Source organism: Clinocottus analis, unplaced genomic scaffold (genome assembly GCF_023055335.1).
Source record: "Clinocottus analis isolate CAN_PGR_092001 unplaced genomic scaffold, fCliAna1.0.p SCAF_18, whole genome shotgun sequence".
Lineage (NCBI taxonomy): Eukaryota > Metazoa > Chordata > Actinopteri > Perciformes > Cottidae > Clinocottus > Clinocottus analis.
This window is the reverse complement of record NW_027175909.1, coordinates 10,747,492-10,767,676: the sequence shown is the minus strand read 5'-3', so window position 1 is coordinate 10,767,676 and position 20,185 is coordinate 10,747,492. Positions and strand designations below refer to the sequence as shown.

General features: G+C 41.9%; 2 protein-coding genes across 2 annotated transcripts; both read right to left on the bottom strand.

Annotated features, from left to right (window-relative positions):
- Window positions 1-140: 140 nt before the first annotated feature.
- gramd1c (GRAM domain containing 1c) lies at window positions 141-10,445 on the bottom strand. Its single transcript, XM_068581896.1, has 17 exons — window positions 10,347-10,445; window positions 9,693-9,816; window positions 9,111-9,211; window positions 8,719-8,814; window positions 8,549-8,629; window positions 6,447-6,565; window positions 5,524-5,677; window positions 5,267-5,426; window positions 5,043-5,186; window positions 4,728-4,846; window positions 4,504-4,646; window positions 4,320-4,423; window positions 3,890-4,060; window positions 2,979-3,045; window positions 2,688-2,807; window positions 2,202-2,307; window positions 141-1,949 (listed from the first exon to the last, which is right to left on the bottom strand). Exons 1-17 carry the CDS (start codon window positions 10,443-10,445, stop codon window positions 1,881-1,883), a joined length of 1,977 nt encoding a protein of 658 aa, XP_068437997.1. The 3' UTR covers window positions 141-1,880.
- Window positions 10,446-11,690: 1,245 nt separating this feature from the next.
- atp6v1ab (ATPase H+ transporting V1 subunit Ab) lies at window positions 11,691-19,503 on the bottom strand. The gene is made up of 15 exons (XM_068581914.1): window positions 19,358-19,503; window positions 16,687-16,790; window positions 16,339-16,467; window positions 15,702-15,916; window positions 15,472-15,609; window positions 15,233-15,384; window positions 14,976-15,138; window positions 14,792-14,900; window positions 14,568-14,690; window positions 13,824-13,938; window positions 13,674-13,737; window positions 13,378-13,581; window positions 13,163-13,257; window positions 12,848-13,019; window positions 11,691-12,396 (listed from the first exon to the last, which is right to left on the bottom strand). The coding sequence occupies exons 2-15, from the start codon at window positions 16,766-16,768 to the stop codon at window positions 12,304-12,306; spliced, it is 1,854 nt and encodes a 617-aa protein (XP_068438015.1). The 5' UTR covers window positions 16,769-16,790; window positions 19,358-19,503; the 3' UTR covers window positions 11,691-12,303.
- Between the last annotated feature and the right edge of the window lie 682 nt (window positions 19,504-20,185).

Below are 20,185 nucleotides of genomic sequence, written 5' to 3'. Positions count from 1 at the left end.
CAAATGCATTATAATTTAAAAGTTGTTGTGTTTATGAATAAGAAAAACATATAAGTTAATGAGCAAATAATCCAATATTTCACTCGGAAGTATGGTATAAACATTTATTAAAGTCTGTACATGTATACAACAATGGATGTTCAATATAAACTAATTGCCACTATCAGATATCCAATAGACAGCCTCCAGAGGCCATGTGTTAGTTCCTCTCAGAGCAAACAAGGACATCCTTGTGTTCAATAATTAAAGAATGTCTCAATAGTCTTGTATTTCACCTTTGACAAAGACACATTTGGCTTTACTCCCATTTAGTTTTCCGCTTCTGTTTCCAGCAGTAGCAGACAGTGTGCAGTCCCCAGCATCATACAACAAAACAAAAACAATCAGAAATCTTGGCTTTATAGAATAAACTCTTGAAGAAGATCAATACATGGTAATTTCCCTTTGTTCCAAGACAGATCTTCAAGAATAATAAACAGATAACTCACAAAGCAAAGAAAACACAACTATTTAATAGCCAATATACAATCGAGCACTTGTTTTTAAGTCTGCAGCGCCTCTCTGTGGTCTGTAATCTGATCATCATTTCAATAACTCTGAAATGAAATAATTAATATTAACAGCTTCTAAAATGTTTAAATTACCTGTTTTTGTGTCTCTTAAGATAGAAAACTGAATATTTGCTGGTAGGTTGAACAAAACAAAAATGTCAGCTTCTCTGATGACCTTTTATTACCACTATTTCATAGGTTAAAATAATGAGATATTTTTTATAGACAATAAGAATCATCAATAAAATAATAATTTGCAGCTTGAATATGTTATACCTTCAAAATGTCGGCAGCACTGCTAATGTTCTGGCAATAAATCTGGTTTATTAATAACAAAATGGCTAAAAATGTACAAAACCACCAATTTTAAACAAGTGGTCGCTTGCAGAGTTTGATTTAAGTAAGAACAGATGAACAAAATTATGCAGAGACTACGGTGATAGCAACATTGTAAACATCAAACAAGGCAGTTGTAGGGGCTAGTCACCAACAATACAAATTAAAAAAAGACAATAGTGTTCATGTCAATGTGGAAACAACAAATCAAACTTGTCTTTACTGTGAAAAGCAAAGTGCTGAGATAACCTGAGATAGTCTCACTAACCCTACACCTAGAATACAACAATAAACCAATATATTATATACTTGGTTCACAGTGTAGAACAAGAAAAGGAGAAAGGAAAATACATGAAAATGGATTACACATGACCAAGTGAATGAGGACAATTATTAAATATGCATATGTGGTTTGAAAAAGAATAAAAAGGCACAGTCTCAGCGGTACCTTCTGTTCACTAGATTTGGCTCATACACAGTATTATTAAAAACACGGCTACGAGGTTCTTGTGCAAAAATTAAAATATGTGCAAAAAAAAAGTACATTGAGAAAATAGTTGTTTTAAATAATATTGATTCACATCCCTGGAATAAAAACGAAAATAAAAGCATTTCCAAAAGTTCATTTGTCGTGGCACGACAGTCATAGTAGTGAGTGAGGCCTTGAAATTCAATGCCACTATTTAAGACAGAAGGAAAAAAAAAAAAAGACAGCAGCCGAGGGAGCAGACAAACCCAGAAGACACCTAAACCTACTGCTCCGACTCTGATGCCACTTTGTCCTTGCAGCAGCTTTAAGATAAACATCCTGGCGCCTAATGCACCGCCACAGGCCATGGGACCCGTAACCCCTGGCAACAAATGACACGTCAGTGGTTTGGGGACGTCTACATGGCAACGTCACTGGATACCAGAGATTTCCTCAGAGACGGTTCACCACTGAAGTCCTTAGTTTTTTCCTCCAGGTATTCTGCAGTCGCCATGTGTGCAGCATCAGTGTGGAGCTGCTGTGCGATTGGCCAAAGCAAAGGTTTGCTGCAGCACCACCAGAGAGCTGCGGAGCTGTGAGGAGAAAAACAACAACTGACTCAGCAGCTATGACCCCTGCTTTAGGTTAAAAAAGAAAAAGAAAAAAAAAAAAAAAAAGTGTGACAGGACAGCTATGAATTTATGAGATGGACTCTTGCTGGTTGTAAAATAGAAAACGACAGTTTTGTGTCTCAGCTTTGTCACGACAAGATAAATTAAAGTCAAAAGACAGAGCACGTGTTCACGTCGGAGCGACTTCTGCAGTAAATTCCCAGCATGTCTCACCTGTTCTAAAAGGTTGATGGAGTCCTGCAGTACATTTTTTAGCAGCTGTGCATCGTCTCTGGTCCGATACTCTGGTCCCCGTCTGGGCCCATATTCGGGGGCTAAGCTGCAAAACAGAAAGAAAAAGTGATTATTCAGATGTGCAAAACATGATATTTACATTTGCTCCATGAAAAAGGCAGCAGGAGATAAAAACGGAGTGGAGGAGCACAGAGGCGAGACAATGTCATTTACATAACCAGTTTCTGAGGCTGATAAACAGCCAGTTTCAACGCTGAGTCATTAGAGCCGCTCTCTTGTATGTGGGCTGCTCAAACGCCACAGACTAAACTTCTTGTGACCTTCCCCCTCTCCACCCACACTAAGACTTCTGCTTTCTGAGTGATCATGCCAACTACTGATGTACAGTAGTTACAGTCTGCATATTTCTTTGCATTGACCCCCTTGATGCTGTCATTTTGCAAAAGGAACAGAAAGTTATCTGACCTGGCCTCACTCCTGTCCCTCAGCCGATGCTTTGTTGTCAGGAACATGCGGTGGGCAACGTCCTCCATCGCCCACAACTTAAAGAACAGACCCAGATTCATCGCCATCAGAATCAACAAACTGAAAGAGAAAGAAAGCTCGCCAACACCAGAAATTTAAACTTTACAAATCAGGACAGTTAGTCTCTTTGGAAGAAGAGACAAACTTTTTTCACAGGAAGAGGAGCACAATTTGCAATCCCCATACACAAACAAATTGTTTCACTTGAGCGTTTTAAGATTGTTAACTTACATGACACTCATGCCAGCCACTAAGGTCGTAATGTTCCATTTCTGCAGGTTGTTCATTTCTATGGGACCTGAAATACAAAAATCGGACAAATAAATAAAGTATTGATTTAAAAAAAAATGAAATAAAAAAAAGACATGCTGACTGTTTGAAAACAAAACCTTAGTTGCAGACAATATGAGAAGGTTTGGCACTGGTTTGCAACTATTTTATGGTGAGAAGATATTAGATATCCTCCCTGTGGCATGCAGCATTTTGCATAAGCCTACTGCTGTTTTGTGGGTGTGTCAAGGGTGCACACCAATAGGAAAGTGACTCGTCTATAACATTAGATATTTTCTTGCAAAGTTTTGTCACAGCTGCTACTATCGCAGCAAAAAACTCTTTGATGCACAGCAGTCAACATTTGAACGTCTTGGTACTTTTTAAAAGTGCTGAAGGCCTCACAGGTCCCTATTTTTATTTAGTCAGATTAAGACAATTTAAAACGTGCATTCAAACACTTTCGGCATCACTACCTACTAAAAGATTGTTTGAACAATTAAGTAAATGGTTTAAAATCTCAACCAAGCAGTCTTGTAGGTATAGTTAAACATTTGCTAAAATTGTGCATACAAAACTTAGATGAAGTGATCGATACACTCTTATCTTTTCATTAAGAATAAAGCTGGAGCCAAGAGTTGATTAGCTTATCATAAAGACTTGAAGCAGTTTGTTCAAAAGCCAAAAGATTAAAAACAACGTCATTTTATGGCCTTATTTTGCTATTAGCTTTTTACTGGCGGGACACAGGGACAGCCATAACTTGTCTTTCTACAAAAAATATATAATTAGCGTTAGTGGGAGTGGTCTCAATCTTCTCAACAACCGTATACCTTTAAAAAGGCATTATATACAGTATGCGTGTGATTTACCCATGTTGCCATCTCTGTGCTGTTCGGGGTCTTGTCCGTACTGCTTGTTGGGCTTCATGTGCTCTGGCAGCGTCCGGCTGTAAGTCCGCCTTCTCCGCCGAAGCCCACCCGTCTTCCCAGAGTCTCCACCCCCTTGATTCAACTCTGCTTCCTCCTCCAGCAGTTCTGTCGCTGTACAGTGTCAAATATGGAGCAGGGTTACAGCTCAGATGGGTAATGCATTTCAGAAAAAAAAAAACAACAATTGATGACCATTTCCTTTACTTATTCTTTGCAAATGCAGCCGTTAAATAAGTCACTGCTGCTGAGCCGGACGAGCATTGGAGGAAACATTCATAACAGATAAGAGATCAAATAAAGCACAAGCTAAGGAACATACACAGGGAAGCTCACTCTTTTGCATACTGGCCGGACCCGGCTTTCTACTTACCCAGCTGTCGGAAATTTTCTTCTATGCCACTCCAGGAGTTTTTGGTGATAAAAGACTTGATCAGGCCCCATGGCTGCTTCTTGTATTTCACATCGGTATAAACCCTGGCAGCACAACAGACAGTCTTAATGGTAGTCGCTTTAAAAGAACAGTCCAAAGTCATGAGATACTCGTGATATCTTACTTTAGTCGGCACTTCCGCTTTGAGTTACTTATGATGTAGTACCGATTTTGAATGTAGAAGTAATCGTGATAGGGAACGTCATGAGTGTACACCTCGGAGTCCACCAGGTAATTGTGACCCTCCCTGGATTCTTTGTACCATATCTGGGAGATAATTGGAGTACAAACACATCAGTAATCATCCATTCAGGTGCGCACAGACCATTCACACAAATGTAAACACACCTGGTTCTCTGTCGCCGTGGAGAACTTGCCAATCAGAGGGTTGCTGATGGTCACTGTGTAGTTCAGGCTCCTCTTCATGTTTCCTGACTCGTCTTTTTGCCAAGCAGTAAAGCTGGAGTCTGATAACACAAAAGGACATTTAGAATATGACACTGGCTTAGATAAGCCAGAACTGGTTTCAGAAATGTATTAATTTATTGTGCAGGGATCCAACAGATAAACAGTGTACCAACAGATAAGCAATGCAACAGTGGAAAAAGACCCACCCTCCCTGATTATGGCTTTAAATTCAGATTAAAACAGATTAACACTCACTGGTTGTCTTCCTGATGTTCATGAACCTGCGGGTGAAGCTGGAGTCGGTAAAGAGCAGCTCAAACATCTTGGTGGCGCTGATGTGGAACACCTTGTTCAGATAGAGTCGACCCTGCACCTGGTTCAAACCCACCCGCTCCTCCACTGATGAGGCGAACATATTTAGAGACAGAGGAAAACATGAAACCACAAAAAGTACAACACATGAGCTCAAGCATCCTCACCGTCCTCGAGGCTTTCTGAACCGCTCTGCTCGGACCCGTCGTTCTCATTGGCGTTGAGGTCAAGCGAGTGCGACGAGTGTTTCGAAACACGTTCCGGGGCGAGGCGGTCCAGCGAGGGAGCGGGACTGCGCCGCTGAGACGGGGAGCCGCGCGCGTCATCCTGCGAGAGAGGCGACGCAAACCAATGAGGCGGGAAAAAGATTTGCACAGGCATGCGCAGACAACGCGGTAGTCGTAAAATAAAAAATGTATACCACGTTGGGAGAATTCTGCGAGCTGAGAGGGGAAGGCAAGTCCTCCCCCTGAGGAGTGGAGGTCTCTAAAGGCCCATACTCCATCCCAGGGAGGCGCAGGGAAGGAGGGCGCTCAAGCCTCCCGAAACCATCATCGCCACCAGGTCTCACTGTCAGGCTGCAGACAAACGGACAGGTGGCGTCAAATCACAGCACATTTGGATTATGTGTGGATGGAATCAGAAGGAGGGTTGGACATTTTCACTGCAAATTGTCTCCTTATTCTTTATAACAGTTTAATGTATCCTTATCTTTCATATTGTAATATAGTTCAGGCAAGTACGTAATCTACTTTTCTGCAAAAAAATGTTGGTCCTTCAGAAACGTTTTGAGAGGATTGCAACACGATCACAGTCACAGCTGCTCCATTATTTCACAAACTGAAGATTCTTACTGTTTATGACGTTCATATTTTTTTAACTTGCATTTTCATGTACAAGATTTTGGAAGAGTCTTCGTGTCTTTCTTGTTTTAGCTGTTATATCTACGTGTATAGTGGTTTCACTCATGGGGACTTTTAGCATTAGCATCGCTTAGGAAATACCGCTGCAACCAATATCCCTGAACAAACACAAGCCATGCTTACTTTCACATGCACAGTCACACTCTACACAATTACATTATGTGCTTTTCTTTTGTTGTCCGTCTCATGCATATTTCATTTTATGGTTGTAAAATGTTAAATATGACATGACATGACATGACATGACATGACATAGGTGCAGGCTTCAATCAAGCCAAGAAACGTTTTGCTTCTTCCTGCACTGTTATTTCATATATCTCTGTTATGTTTGTTTATTTTTTTAAAATTGTATCATTTGAATTGTGCAAAATGAATAAATACAAAGAACAAATATATGATGGTCGTGCAGGTGGGAGTGTGTTACCTGGTCTGCATGTTTGATTCTGCTGATATCTGTAAACTATCCATCTCCTCCTGGCTCAGGCCCAAGTCATACCCATAATGCTGTCTGACCATCTGCCACAACTCCAAGCTGGTCAGAGGCTAAAAGGTCAGGAGGAGAAAGGGAGGTCACAAAGACATGGAAACAAAAACCGAAAAATCTTGTTTGGAAACCAGCCCCTGTAGACACCGCTTCCTCTTGCACAATAAGGACTGTGTTTTGACATGGAATCCATAGTATGCACAGAGAACTCAGCTGAAAGTCGACTCAGAGTTTGATAAAGGTAACCAGGAAACATGTCGCGTCCACACAGTATCATTTACAACCTTATCTCCATGGGTCACAAGCAAACGAGTCTACACAACGTAGTGTCTCTTTAAGCCGCTGGGATATTAATCCTACATGTTCGTGTTGACAACCAATAGTCACAAAAACAAGGAGAGCTGTTTGGCGGTGCGTCAAAAATGATAAAAACAGTCCTTTAACTGGACACGTTGTTCGTTTGTTTTTACCATATGGAACCACATACGGAGCTCCAGCGCAACTAAACAGAGATAACGTTTGAGATCCATAAACGCGGACTTCACTTACGTGTCCGATGACATGTTCCCCGCAGCTGCAAGATTCAACTGTCTGTCAGCCAGTGATCTATAACCTGGACGCACATTCAGGAAGTCCCGAGTTTGAGCGAGTCCACAGGCGTAAAAACGCGCCGCCCAGATTTACGCAGCGATAAAAAATACAAAAAAATAAAAAATTTAAATAAAAGCTTGTTCTACCGGTCGGAAGTCCGGCTTACCGACGGTCCGGACCAACTCCTTTTGTTTTAAAGCGATCCCGCGAATAGCTTCAGTTCCGACGCGAGCGGAGCGTCAAGCGCTGTGTGCGGCGAGAGGCAGCGTGTAAATCAGCCCGTGGCCACACCTGAGAGGTCAATGAACTCATCACGGGGATGTTTTCATGCAGGTGTTTGTTCTCCAAATCTCCGCAGACTCGCACCCCCTTGGGGAGGCTGCCATGGTGCCCGTCTATAGAAATAGTATTTGCTGCGGAGTTTCTTCTCTTGAAAAACAAGATATGATAATGCGTGCCTAACTTATATTATTTATGATTTACATTTTTCAGTTTGTTTTTCCAGGATAGTCCTCTTGTGATTTAATATCTTCTAATTCCCTAAGTAAAGAGGGCTGAACTGGTGGTGACATATCGGAGGTACTCGCTTGCTTTTAGCTCCTACACATCAAATGACACTTAACTATTTTTTAAGTTTTAATCTTTCAGATTTCCATGAAATCAAACCCTGTTGTGTTTGGCTGCCATGACAATTGCCACGCATTAGTATAATTTTCTCTCTAAATCATTAGCTTTTATTATTAGTGGCAGGGTGTGCCATTTCCAGACTGTAATGCAGCTGTTGTGCTAAATATGATATTTAAATTATCAAACGTTTTTAGCAATAACACTTCAACAGAGGCCTCAAACGCATTTCAGTTCAAATTCAAACAATAACACATTTTAAACAGTTTACAGTGTCCGTGCCTGCAGTTTTTTAAGTTTTTTTTTAGTGTATTACATTTCTTCTCTAAATAAAGTTGACTGAGCAGAACTGGGTTTACTTTTAACGATATTCCTCACGTACATGAAGGTAAACGCTTCCAAACACAGCACCTCAGTATGTGGATCAATGACAAAAAAAGTCGGTGTCTGTTGGACTCCTGTGTGAACCGTGCTGTGCTGCTGTGTGCAGATCTTTACCCTACATGCAATAGCAGAGCAGCAGTGATAACCTCAAAGGAAGACGGGGCAGAATGAGACGCACTCCGGACCGATTAGATAAGTGAGTGAAGTCACAGAATTGCTGGTGATCGAAGAGGCGTTCAGTCGCAGCGGTCAGGTCAAGTTAGTACAACAGCAACGTCTGTGTTGACGCGTTTGTTACACATGTGACTGAGGTATGAATTAGGGACTATTGTTGCGCCTGCTTGAACAGTGGGCACTCCCACATGGAGAATGAGCATTGCACTGATGAGTGTCTGCAGTTAGGAGACTGCATAATGTAGCAGGTAAGTTAGGGAAGACCGTACCTTGTCTAGCAGAGTGTTTTGCCACATGCGGAAAACACCCTGGTAACTTTTCTCTCTTGCCGAGAAGGATGTGAAGAAGAACTGCAGGTAAAGATGTAAAAGAGATATAAAGTTATTGATTATGGTTTTCATCAAATGTGAAATAAACTCTCCTCTCTTCTAAAACACACCTTCTCTGTGCTTGTGCAGATCTGAATGGCATTGGGAATCAGACGGGCCGTTTTCTCTCTGGTCATAGTCATGATGTCTTTAAGAGTCAGTACAATCTAGAACAAAAGATGAGTAGTTAGCGCACACACGCTAATCAAAAAAAAAGGTTCCTCCTTCACTCAGGCATATTATTGTGAGGACATCTTATAATGACTTTCAGCAACTCCCAAGGAGAGGCTTGAATTTACGACTCACAGCAGCAATGTTTCATGAGCATTGGATATTTATATGACAACATAATCTTGCACATATTCTGTTTCTTTTTCCATACATTTGCGGCTGCATTAATGTAAACACAATAGGTTTCTAGCCTGTACAGCTTCTCCTCTGTCCTCCTCCACTCTCCAATTACCTTTGTACCCCGAAACACATTGCTGTAGAAACAAATCCAGTTCTCTGCGAGGTAGAGGCGTCCCTGAAGGAGGATGTCCCGCTGGAGGGCACACGGGTAGTCTAAGGAAAATATAAAGGCTGCTGAAATCCTCCATACGACTTTATGTACCTGAGGTGACACACTGTGACACACTAGATGTATAAAACAGACCACTGCAGTAAGATGGTGTGGAAGCCGCAGTTTTATTTACCTTCTTACACTTCACTTTAGATAAATAAGCTATGCAACCATTAATATTTTAGTTTGCATTCATTTTAGGTTCTAGGTCTAGTCACCATAGCCTCGTGGTTTCCAGCTCTTGTGTCACATGTCTATTATATTACAACATTTTAACATAACCAAAAAAACCTTAAAATGAAATTATAAAACAAGGACTATTTTGTATTTTCATGACCTTAACATTGTTGTGCAAATACAAGAAACATGGAAAATTTAAATAATTGAACGCAGTGAAGTATATCATCCATATAAATGATAGGATACATGTCTGTATCATGGACCAACACTATTATTATGAGAAGCAGTCTTTATCTAACTCACCCACTATGAGTATCTCTGTCTCCGGCACCTCTTTGAACAACTTCTTAAATTCATCCAACCTCTGCTTGTAGGTCGGCAGAGGCGTTTGAGGTGCTGCGAGACACTGTCCCTGAGGATCGGAGCTCTGGAGGAGGAGGTGTGAGCATTACTGGTACGGAGACATTAATGGAACCGAGCACAATTGTTCTCTTTCTTTGCGCACAAAAAAAACAAGAACAAATGATCAGCGACCAGAGGTTAAAAGAGGAAGACAGACAGGGCGTCTCATGTGAGTTTAAGCAGATGATCAACAGCATTGTGAGTCTTTTGGGTTTTGCGTAAGAGACCACAGCAATCCCACTTGTGTGAGGTGAAACCTGGTGTAATGAATCTAACCCACCCACGAGAGCAGTTGGATAATGAATGTTTCCACGCTGTTTCTTATAAAATATACTAGAACTGCATGACCTAAGACCAGAATCAGAACCATTTATGTGACAGGAATTAGTCTTGGCAGGTGGTGCATGCATTAGACAAACAACAATCAACACAGTGCAGAAATAGAAACATTACATTTACAGTAGAGTATAAAATATATGACTTATATGAAGGAGCCAATGGTCATTTACAAGAAGCAGCATCTTTGTGTTAACTGGGTCAGTGTTGAGCGTTTACCTCTCCTTCATCGGAGCTAAAGTTGTCTTCCACTAAGGATGTCGACTCGACTGTGACATCATCACTGCCCAATCCTGACAAGCTGGATACCTGCTCCATCTGCTCTGGTGCGCTGCTCAAACAAAAAACAACAACATGTGCTTCTGTGAAACTTCTTCATGTCTGCTGCAGATTGAGTTAACACATCTCTACAGCTTCATAAGGAGAAAGATGATGACCTACGGGTTTTTGAGAGTAGAACTAAAGCATGATCTGAACCTCTGCGGTAAATGTCATGAGAGGATATGCAGCACCACAGGGAAGTCATAATCACTGCAACAGAACTGGTTTGACGAGGAGGGTTAAATGGAGGAAGAAGTGAAGCCAAGCCAAAGAACAGAAACTCGAATGCACTTATGACACGTGTTGTATTATGTAAAACAATATCTTGAAGAATGGATTCATGTCATAAACGTGGAAGTATGTCACAAAGGTAAAAGCTTTTGGACACATTTTAAGGAAACCCTCCACTATAATAAACAAACAAACGTATTGAGTGTGCTGTCAGATTGTGCCGGTTGATTGGAGACATCACATCCATCTATGAGAAGGGTTACCACGCGGAGCCCACATGATAAACGCTGACTATCAGCTGGCATAAATACTTTTACACACAGCGCCACGAGCACCGCGGGCGAGCTGAGCCTCCAACATGTCTCCACATGCGGGTTACCGACATGAGACCAAACTGTTGTCAGTCACTTACCCGGCGCCGAGTGGATCCAGGTTTTCTGTTCTCTCCAAGTGCGACAGAATTAAAAAAATAAATAAATAAAAATAAATAAAATATATCAAGGATATTCCAGGTTGTCCCACGCAGTTCTGCAGCGCTCCTGATGCGCTGTGCTCGTGCGCCTTGTTGCATGTGCATCTCATCTGCTCAGAGGCACATACTTAATGGGAGTTGTCATCTTATCCGTGACGCTCATTGGTCTTCACATAACTAGTTAATGGCTGCAAAATGGCATCTCCCTAAATGTATTCAGGAGTGGATTCCGCTTAAGGCCAAGTACCTTTGTATTACAAGTATTCAGATGAAACAGCTACTGCAGAATGTTTTATTCGATTTAAAATGTGTTTGACTTAAAATCACAAGGGATTATAAGAATTTGTATTAATTGTGTGTTACCAAATTAAGTTCAAAGCTGTTAAAAAACTGTATTTAAAGTATATACGTGGGTTTTTTTTTAGGAACAAAGCAAAGGGCAGGGTGCTGGAGTGATATGCAGAGAGACCTGTTCAGCAGCTCTGACAGCATCATTAGGAACAATCAGAGCACAAAGACGAACACACAAGAGCTTTCTCTTTCCTCATGTTTTAATTATTTTGGAGTAACACGAACATATTGGACAGCAGAGTGTCGACTCTTACACATTCACACAGCAAAGTACACAACACTGCACAGCTGGAAACACAACCATAAAAACAAAAAAGGAAACAATGTCAAAGTCTTCACGTCAAAAGGCCGGCAATAAATAGGCTGATCTTATTAAATTTATATTCAATACTCTTCTGTACAGATGGTCTATGAATTACAATACATCAACCGAACAACCCTCTTCGGGAAGAGCAACACAGATACACACAAAAAAATCATGTAAACATAGAAAGGAAGAAACGGGGTGGAAGAGATCCTTCAATCACACACACACATACACACACACACACACACACGCATACACAACCAACGACCATGCAGAGGATCCAGAGTGTGCCTATACGAGGCAACCAAAAATTAATGAATACAGTACACCTTTCTCTTTTCCCTCCACATGAAATTGCACGCACACGCACACGCACTCACTCACAAACGGAGCACAGGGGAGTACGCAGGTTTCGGGCATACGAGGAGGTGGAATGTGATTCTGCAGTGGAGGGGTCAGAGATGACAACTGGGGAGGTCGTGAGGGGAGGCGGCCTATTCTTCCAACGTGCGGAAGGCGTTCTGCATGTCCTCCACTAGCTGAGCGTACTCGGCCTTGATCTTAACCTCCCCTTCCTTCACCGGGTCCTGTACCAACAGAGAAACACAGTCTCACAATGCGAACAGAAAACGGGAGGCGTAGGCAGATTCTGTGCATGTTCTGTGGTGCCTCTCACTGTGTCCTACAGATGTAATTTAAAAACACGCTGCCCCATCCTCTTGGAACAATGTACAGACTTGAAACGGTCAGCGCTTTCAGTTAATGGTATTGTTGAGGCGTCTGAACCGGATACTATCAACACTCTGGTCTCAGCCCGTTTCTGTCGTTTGCAGTTATTGTTGTGACAATGTTTTCACGCTACGCCCTCGGACAGGGCGTTATGAGTCTTAAATCTTGAAAACGGTTCCATAGTTTTACAGGAAATGAAGCAAAAAGCGCTAAGTTTACTACATATATTAGGACATACAACTTAAATGAGAACCACTATATTAACACATAGGGCAGAGGAGCTACACGCGCTTTTGCAGGCATACACACCTTGAATTTCATTGAGCTGATCCTGTAGAGGATTTCTCCCATGTGCTCCTTGATCATGGCCCAGGTGATCTTGTTGTCACTCTGAGCTGTGGTCTCCACTGCGTGCCGGGCCATGTCGTAGAAAGAGATCATGTTGGAGAGGATGCCCACCGTCTTGTAGAAGGGACAGAACCTGAGGACATGGACACAAATCAGTCAGCCATTTTGGATTAAATACCCAAAAGCGGAGTTTCTCTCCAGGGTGTCCCATATCCGTTTGAACTCTTAGCGTGACTAATGGTGAGCGAGTACATGCTACGTTGGGTATGATGCTACCTGTCATAAGGTGTGTAACCGTTCTGCTGCAAGAAGTCGTCTTTAAGCAGTTTGGCCACCTCCAGGGTGATTTTATCCGTTTCTGCCAGCGATGCCTGTAAAAAAAAAATGTAAATGAAAGAAATTAGTTGTAGAAATACTGGTAAAAAGGGAAAAAATTAAGTAAAACTTAATTTAAAGATCAAAAACCAGCGGCCAACTTAATGCTTAATTACCTTTCCGACGAGCTGCACAATCTCAGCCAGGTCCTCCTCCTCCTGCAGGATCTCCTTGGCCTTAGTACGCAGAGGAACAAACTCTGGGAAGTGCTTGTCGTAATACTCATCCAGAGCGCGAGTGTATTTGCTGTAGCTGATCAGCCAGTTCACTGAGGGAAAGTGCTTCCTCTGAGCCAGCTTCTTATCCAGACCCCAGAACACCTGAGAGAGGAAATAACCGCAACCGTAATGAGTAAAGGACTGAGCACCTTGAATCAACCAAGCTTGATAAGAATCTGAATTTGTACATTTACCTGCACAATACCAAGGGTGGCTGAAGTGACAGGGTCAGAGAAGTCACCACCAGGAGGCGATACACTGAGAAAGGAACAAACAGTTTCGTTACAGAAGGTACAAGATGTGCAGAGTAATGTCTCTCTCTAGTGGGAAATAGCTGAACTCACGCTCCGACAATACTGACGCTGCCCTCCCTCTCCGGGTTGCCCAAACACTTCACCCTGCCAGCGCGCTCGTAAAAGGAGGCGAGACGGGCGCCCAGGTAGGCAGGATAACCACTGTCTGTGGGCAGATACAGACAATAAGAAGAAAGAAAACAGGTGCCAAGTTGTGCTTTTAGAGAAAGATTTTCTCCTCATTTGTGCACCAATTCATAAACTTTACTTTTACAATTTGGAAGAAGGCTAGAGCCTCAATGCACGTAACTATTTTATTATTATTAGATATTAATTGCCATTATTTTTGAGAGATATTGTTTAAATATCTTCTGCCTTATTAGAGGGAATGATCATTTTGACATTATTTTCATTTTCCTTGAAGTACATTTTAAAATGATTATAAGTGTGATTTCTGCAGGGACCTGGGATCCTCTCTCATGCAAAATGGTGATTTGACATATTGCGTCTCCTAAAAATTGCAGTGGACCATATTGATATTATTTGTCTGAGCAACAGAGCAAAACTCCACAAAACCCTCAGTTTTCCATCAAAAAAGATTGAGAAAATCTCCAAGTATTCACATTTAATAATCTGGAACAACTGAATCTTTGGCATGTTTGCTTTATCTAATTTTAAATTTAGATTTAAAGATGAATTGTTTAACTTTTTCTGCGGTAGTTGGAATGAACCCAATGGAGCCTAAGTCACCTGCCTTAAACTCTTAATATAATCTCCAGGAGACTCTAAACTTACCAGCAGGCATCTCAGCCAGACGGCCAGAAATCTCCCTGAGAGCCTCGGCCCAACGGGAGGTGGAGTCGGCCATCATGCTCACATGGTATCCCATGTCTCTGAAGTACTCAGACAGTGTGATTCCTGCCAAAACAAACAGAGTTAGTATGCATTACTCGTGTGTTTGTTAATCCACAGTGAACAAGACTCTTTATTCCAACACATGGAAGTGTTTGAGTGTTCACCTGTGTAGATGGAGGCCTCTCTGGCAGCTACAGGCATGTTGGAGGTGTTGGCCACCAGCGCTGTTCTCTTCATGATGCTCTCCGTCTTCCCGTCCACCTCCATGGTCAGCTGTTGGTCGGACCGCACGGTCAGTCACTCTGAATACCAAATCAAGTTGAAATACACAAGGCCATCGTGACCCACCTCAGGGAAGTCCCGCAGTACTTCTGACATCTCGTTACCACGCTCTCCGCAGCCAACGTAGACGATGACATCACTGTTGGAGTACTTGGACAGAGACTGGGAGATGACAGTCTTTCCACAGCCGAAGGCTCCTGGGATGGCCGTGGTACCTCCCTGCACACATCTTCACACAGAGAGGAGAGGCGAGTACAGGATAGGGAGAACATTTCAACGCGTCTTGAGTGAAAAGGTTTTTAAAAGGAGGATACGAGACTCACGGGAAAAGGGCGTCCAGCACGCGCTGTCCGGTCAGCAGCGGGTGATTGGCGGGCAGCTTCTCTGTGACGGGTCGTATTTGTCTGACAGGCCACACCTGCACCATGGTGAACTTCTCCTTCACCCCTTCAAACTCCAGCTCCATCACTACATCCTGACACAGAGACACACACACACACACACCATCAACACCAAGCAATTACCAACAATAGTAAAACAGCGGAAGTTGTGGTGGACTCACAGAGACGTCGTAGTTTCCAGGTGGAGCTACGTAGGTCACAGTGCCTCTGTTTCTGGGAGGCAGCATGATCTTGTGCTTGATGAGGGAGTTCTCGGTCACCATGCCGTAGATGTCTCCTCCCGTGATGTGACTGCCAACCTAACAGTGATGAAAAAAAAACAGGCAAGCTGACACGAATTGGATATTTTAAACATGTCAAGCTGAAGGTTTGAAGCTGCACAGACACACACCCGCAGGCTTTTGACGGGAGAAAACTCCCACTTGAGGTCTCGGTTCAAGGCTCCAATGTTTACACCTCTGGGGATGTAGATGCTTTGCGTCATGTCATTGATGTCCTTCAGTGGTCGCTGGATACCATCAAAGATGGAGCCCATGATTCCTGGACCTAACTCCACAGAAAGGGGTTTCCCCGTCCGCAGCACAGGGTCTCCAACAGACACACCGGCTGGATTCAAGTTCAGGAAACATGTTTGGATGGGAATGTTGGAATTATTCTAATACAAACTTGTAAATAATTTAGCAAAGAGACTCCTGTGCATCAAAGTGGAGGACAGCAACATTAGTCATGATACATTCATGTTTCCTTTCCATTTCACCCTCCTTCGAGCTTTAGAATGAAAATGAACTCCTAAATTATGTGCTATGATTTGTTTTGTATTCTTTGTTGTATTGTTTGACAAGTATTGTCTATTATTTTTTTTTCTTATAGGGCTGTTAATAATTAGAAAACATGTTTTTTCTCTTGTACCATTTTTGGCCCTGACTGAGTCCACTAATGGCTTCAAAGCAGCCATACAATGGATCAATATGAGAGCTGGGACATCCAGTGGAGACGGGGGATTGACAGGCACGTGGTGAAAAGGATACAAGTCTCCTCGTAGACCTGGATGGTGGCCATGTCCCCCTCCAGCCTGATGATCTCTCCCACCAGCTCACTGTGGCCGACACGAACCAGCTCATACATAGCTGCTCCCGCCATGGCTGTAGCTGTCACCACTATTGAAACAAACAAGTGTAAACAATCCAGCTGGATAGAAGTCAAACAATCAGAGAGCAGCGAAACAAGTCTGTCCACTTCCGTTTGCTTTTCTTTTAGCTCAAAGATGAGAACGCAGACGGTGTCTGTTTAAAATGCTTCTGTTGTCATTCTGTTCTGTTACAAGTGTAAAGCTAAGAGAGAGTTTGACATTGATGGTCGTGTTTGTGCTGGCCCACCGGGTCCGGAGACTCCATGAACGTATCCAAACTCGCTCTCCCTCTCCTCGTCCCTGATCTTGGGCAGCTTGGACATGTCCATTTTCACTGGTTTATTAAGATGACTGGAAGCAGAGCAGAGAGAAGAAGACAATGTGAGGAAGACATCCAGCAACAGAAAACAGGCAGACACGTTAATACGTTTTATTGGCAGCCATGGAGCAGCTGTGGGTAAGAACTCTTTCATTAATGCTTTACAGTTTATTTCATGTAAGACCAGACTGTGCTTTAGTACCAGTCTGTTTAAGAATTGAGCCAACTGTATATAAAGATAATTAAAATCTATATATGGTCATAAAAGATTATCCCTGTATGCCGCAGGGTGCGTCCCTACGTACAACTTTAAATACTGGTGCAAACTCAAATATAAAACATTTAGATAGTAATTTAAAGTTCTCACGCATCATTTTCAGCATAATATTTATTTACAGATTCAGACTTTTCTCATAATAAAAAAAAAGGTAGAAAATAGATCAGAAATTTAAAAAAACATTATAGAAAGAATTCCCCTTAAAAAAAAACTGAAATAAATATAAATATTGGCACGGCACCGTGGTGGTACCTTGGTCCTGGCGCCTCTTACTGTTACCATGGAAACCGCCTGAAAAATACGGCAACATCACGGCTCACGACTCATTTCTCAGCATTACGGTGCCTGATCTAGGTTACTGCCGTACAGTCAGTAGGACGTGTGAGGCTAACACTGGAGGGGAATCCCACAAAGCAGCGTGCTCCTCGTCTCACCTTCACATGTAGACCGGCAGTAGATGTACTTATTGTGAACAGGCTCCTTTTCCACACAGACAGCTATTTATAAAACTCTTCCATCTCTTCTTATTCCCATTTTCACATCGCATATCTGCTACTTACGCTCCTGACAGCTTGTGTTTAACTGCAGCTCCTGTGTGTTGCTGCAGTTAAACACGAGTCGTGACAGAGACCCGTCCCCACAGAGAGCTGACTGCAGAAGCTCTGATCTGCAATATACTGTGTTTACCTATACTGTGTGTCTCTCACACACACAGAGCAGATCCAGTCTCATACATTTTTTTTTAGTTATGTTTTATCTGACAATCATATCACATATACAGTACTCTGCATCCATGCCCTTTTCTTGCCCTTCCCACTGATGTACAGATCTTCCTGTTCATGCTAGGCTACTTAAGCCATCTGTGCAGGAATTTAACAGCTCCACCAACGGGTCGAATGCAGGAATTACAAGAATGACACCCAGAAAGGCTTTTTTCTTCAAGCACACCATTTTTAAAGAAAAAAAAAGGACCAAAAACCAACAATATAATCTTGGTTGATTGTATTTCTTATCTCAAAAACACACAGAGCACATCTTCAACAGATACACATGAGCAATTCAACATCAATGCGTACTTACAGTTACTTTTACTTAGCCACCAAAGAGCAGAAAACAGTGGGAAGATAATGACTATTCTTCTGATGATTCATTCGCATAATATCACAAACAACTCTCAAGCTAGTTAATTATTTTGAATTCTTCAAATCAAACTAGATTTACATGTAAACCTTTAAAAAAAAATTGACAAGAATCTAACATTATTTGTGACAAGCCTCTTCATAACCAGCAGTTAAAGTCACATCCTGTTGTAACAATCTTTGCTCCACCAACAGACATCTCACTTGATCATATGACCCTGGCACATGACTAGCTGGTCTGATCTGTATGAGTCTCTTTAAGGAAGTGGAAAACTAACATGGTGCAAAACTGGGAAGTATAAATTATGATTGTGTGTGGACACACTAGGGACATGTTCCCCCCTGACTACAATTCTCCACATAAAATTGGCATAAGGCATATATTCAAAATAATTTACCCTTAATTATTTTACTTCTGATCTTAGATGCTACGTTGGCTACTTTGTGCTGGAGGTTAGAGATGTGTGAATGGTCAACATATTGTAATCCAGACAGAGACACGTTTACTGCACCTTGTTTTCTGTGATTTATGTCTGATGGAAGATTTATATTAAATCATTATTGGATGTTTGAGGTATAAAAAAAAAGAAAGAAAAGCAGAATAACGACAGCGATACATACATATGTAGGTGTTGGTGTCTGTGCAAAAATAGGGTCAGAAATGTAACATCTATGTGTAATGACCACATCCTGACACACTGATGTTAATTGCAAATTACTTGACTGTATGTAGCTAATCGCATGAAACTCAGCTAAATTACATTATTTAATCTAATAATAATACATATTTAATAGCATAACAATGACCTATAGGCCTGTATGTTGTGTACCGAAAGTAGTCTCAATGCAGGATGTTCAGCTTTACAGCTTTCCTCGAAACTGTATGCAACACTCACCAGCTTTACCGACACATTATTACATTATGAATAAATATATCGGTCATTTTAACTCAATCCCACTTTGTCTTACCACTGCAAGCATCGTCAGACGGCTCCGTATGTTATTCAGTGTTGTGAAAGCGACAGCAAATACTGGCCTCTCGGCCTGGATGAAAATCGCTGGCTCTAACGTTCACGTTTTGTCGCAACAGCGTAGCTAAATTATGTCATAATGAAAACACAACAAATCCAATGTGAGTTAATAATTTGGAGAACAGGGTTGACGAATAAAATGTTATAGTTACCGTCTGGTTGTGAAGTGGTGGTTTACTGTCTTGCCTCGAGAGAGAAACGACGGGTGCTGCGGTGCGTGACAGCAGACTGAGATCAGCTGACTTCATTCACTCGCTGCTCGGTTTTACTGCTGGGGCCCTGCAACTGCCGCCATTTTGGATCCGCCCCGTGAGCTACCGTAAAGCGTTTGCCAGTGTTGAACGTCGGTGATCGATCACATCATGCATATAATTGTGCTTATGTTTTGCTGTATAAACAAAGTCAAAGGAATCTCTATTTTTGAGACAAACAGTAGTTTAATGTACTCAGTCCACCTGGTCCCAATCCAGAAAGTTGACATCCTTTCCATGATATAGAATAGAATAGTTATATATATATTTTACAACACAATCTGAATTGTGGCAATGTTAAAGGGAATATATGTTATATATTAAAGCGGCGTGGTTATGTGTGGAAAGGTTGTGACAGTGTATTCAAAAGCCTTTACTTCTTGTTTTTAATTTAGAAAAAGTATAAAAAAGACCAAAAATGAAAGTTGTTGTATGTGCATCAAATGAATTGTATGTATTGCCCCGGGTTTGGCCTGGGAGGCTGAGCTTTCGCTTAGGTTTCCGACAAATCCACCAATCCCGCCTCGTCCACTATGATTGGCAGATTTTATTCTTAACATAATCCCAACCACGACCCTTCTCTAACCTTCTCTTCTCAAATTCGACTACAAAAAAATAAGATTATTGTATAAGACAAACACGGCATTACCCAAAGTATTGTACGTTGCTGTTTTAATATACTGTAGTGTCACTAAACATCAACCTCTTGCTTGACGGGCACTGTAGATC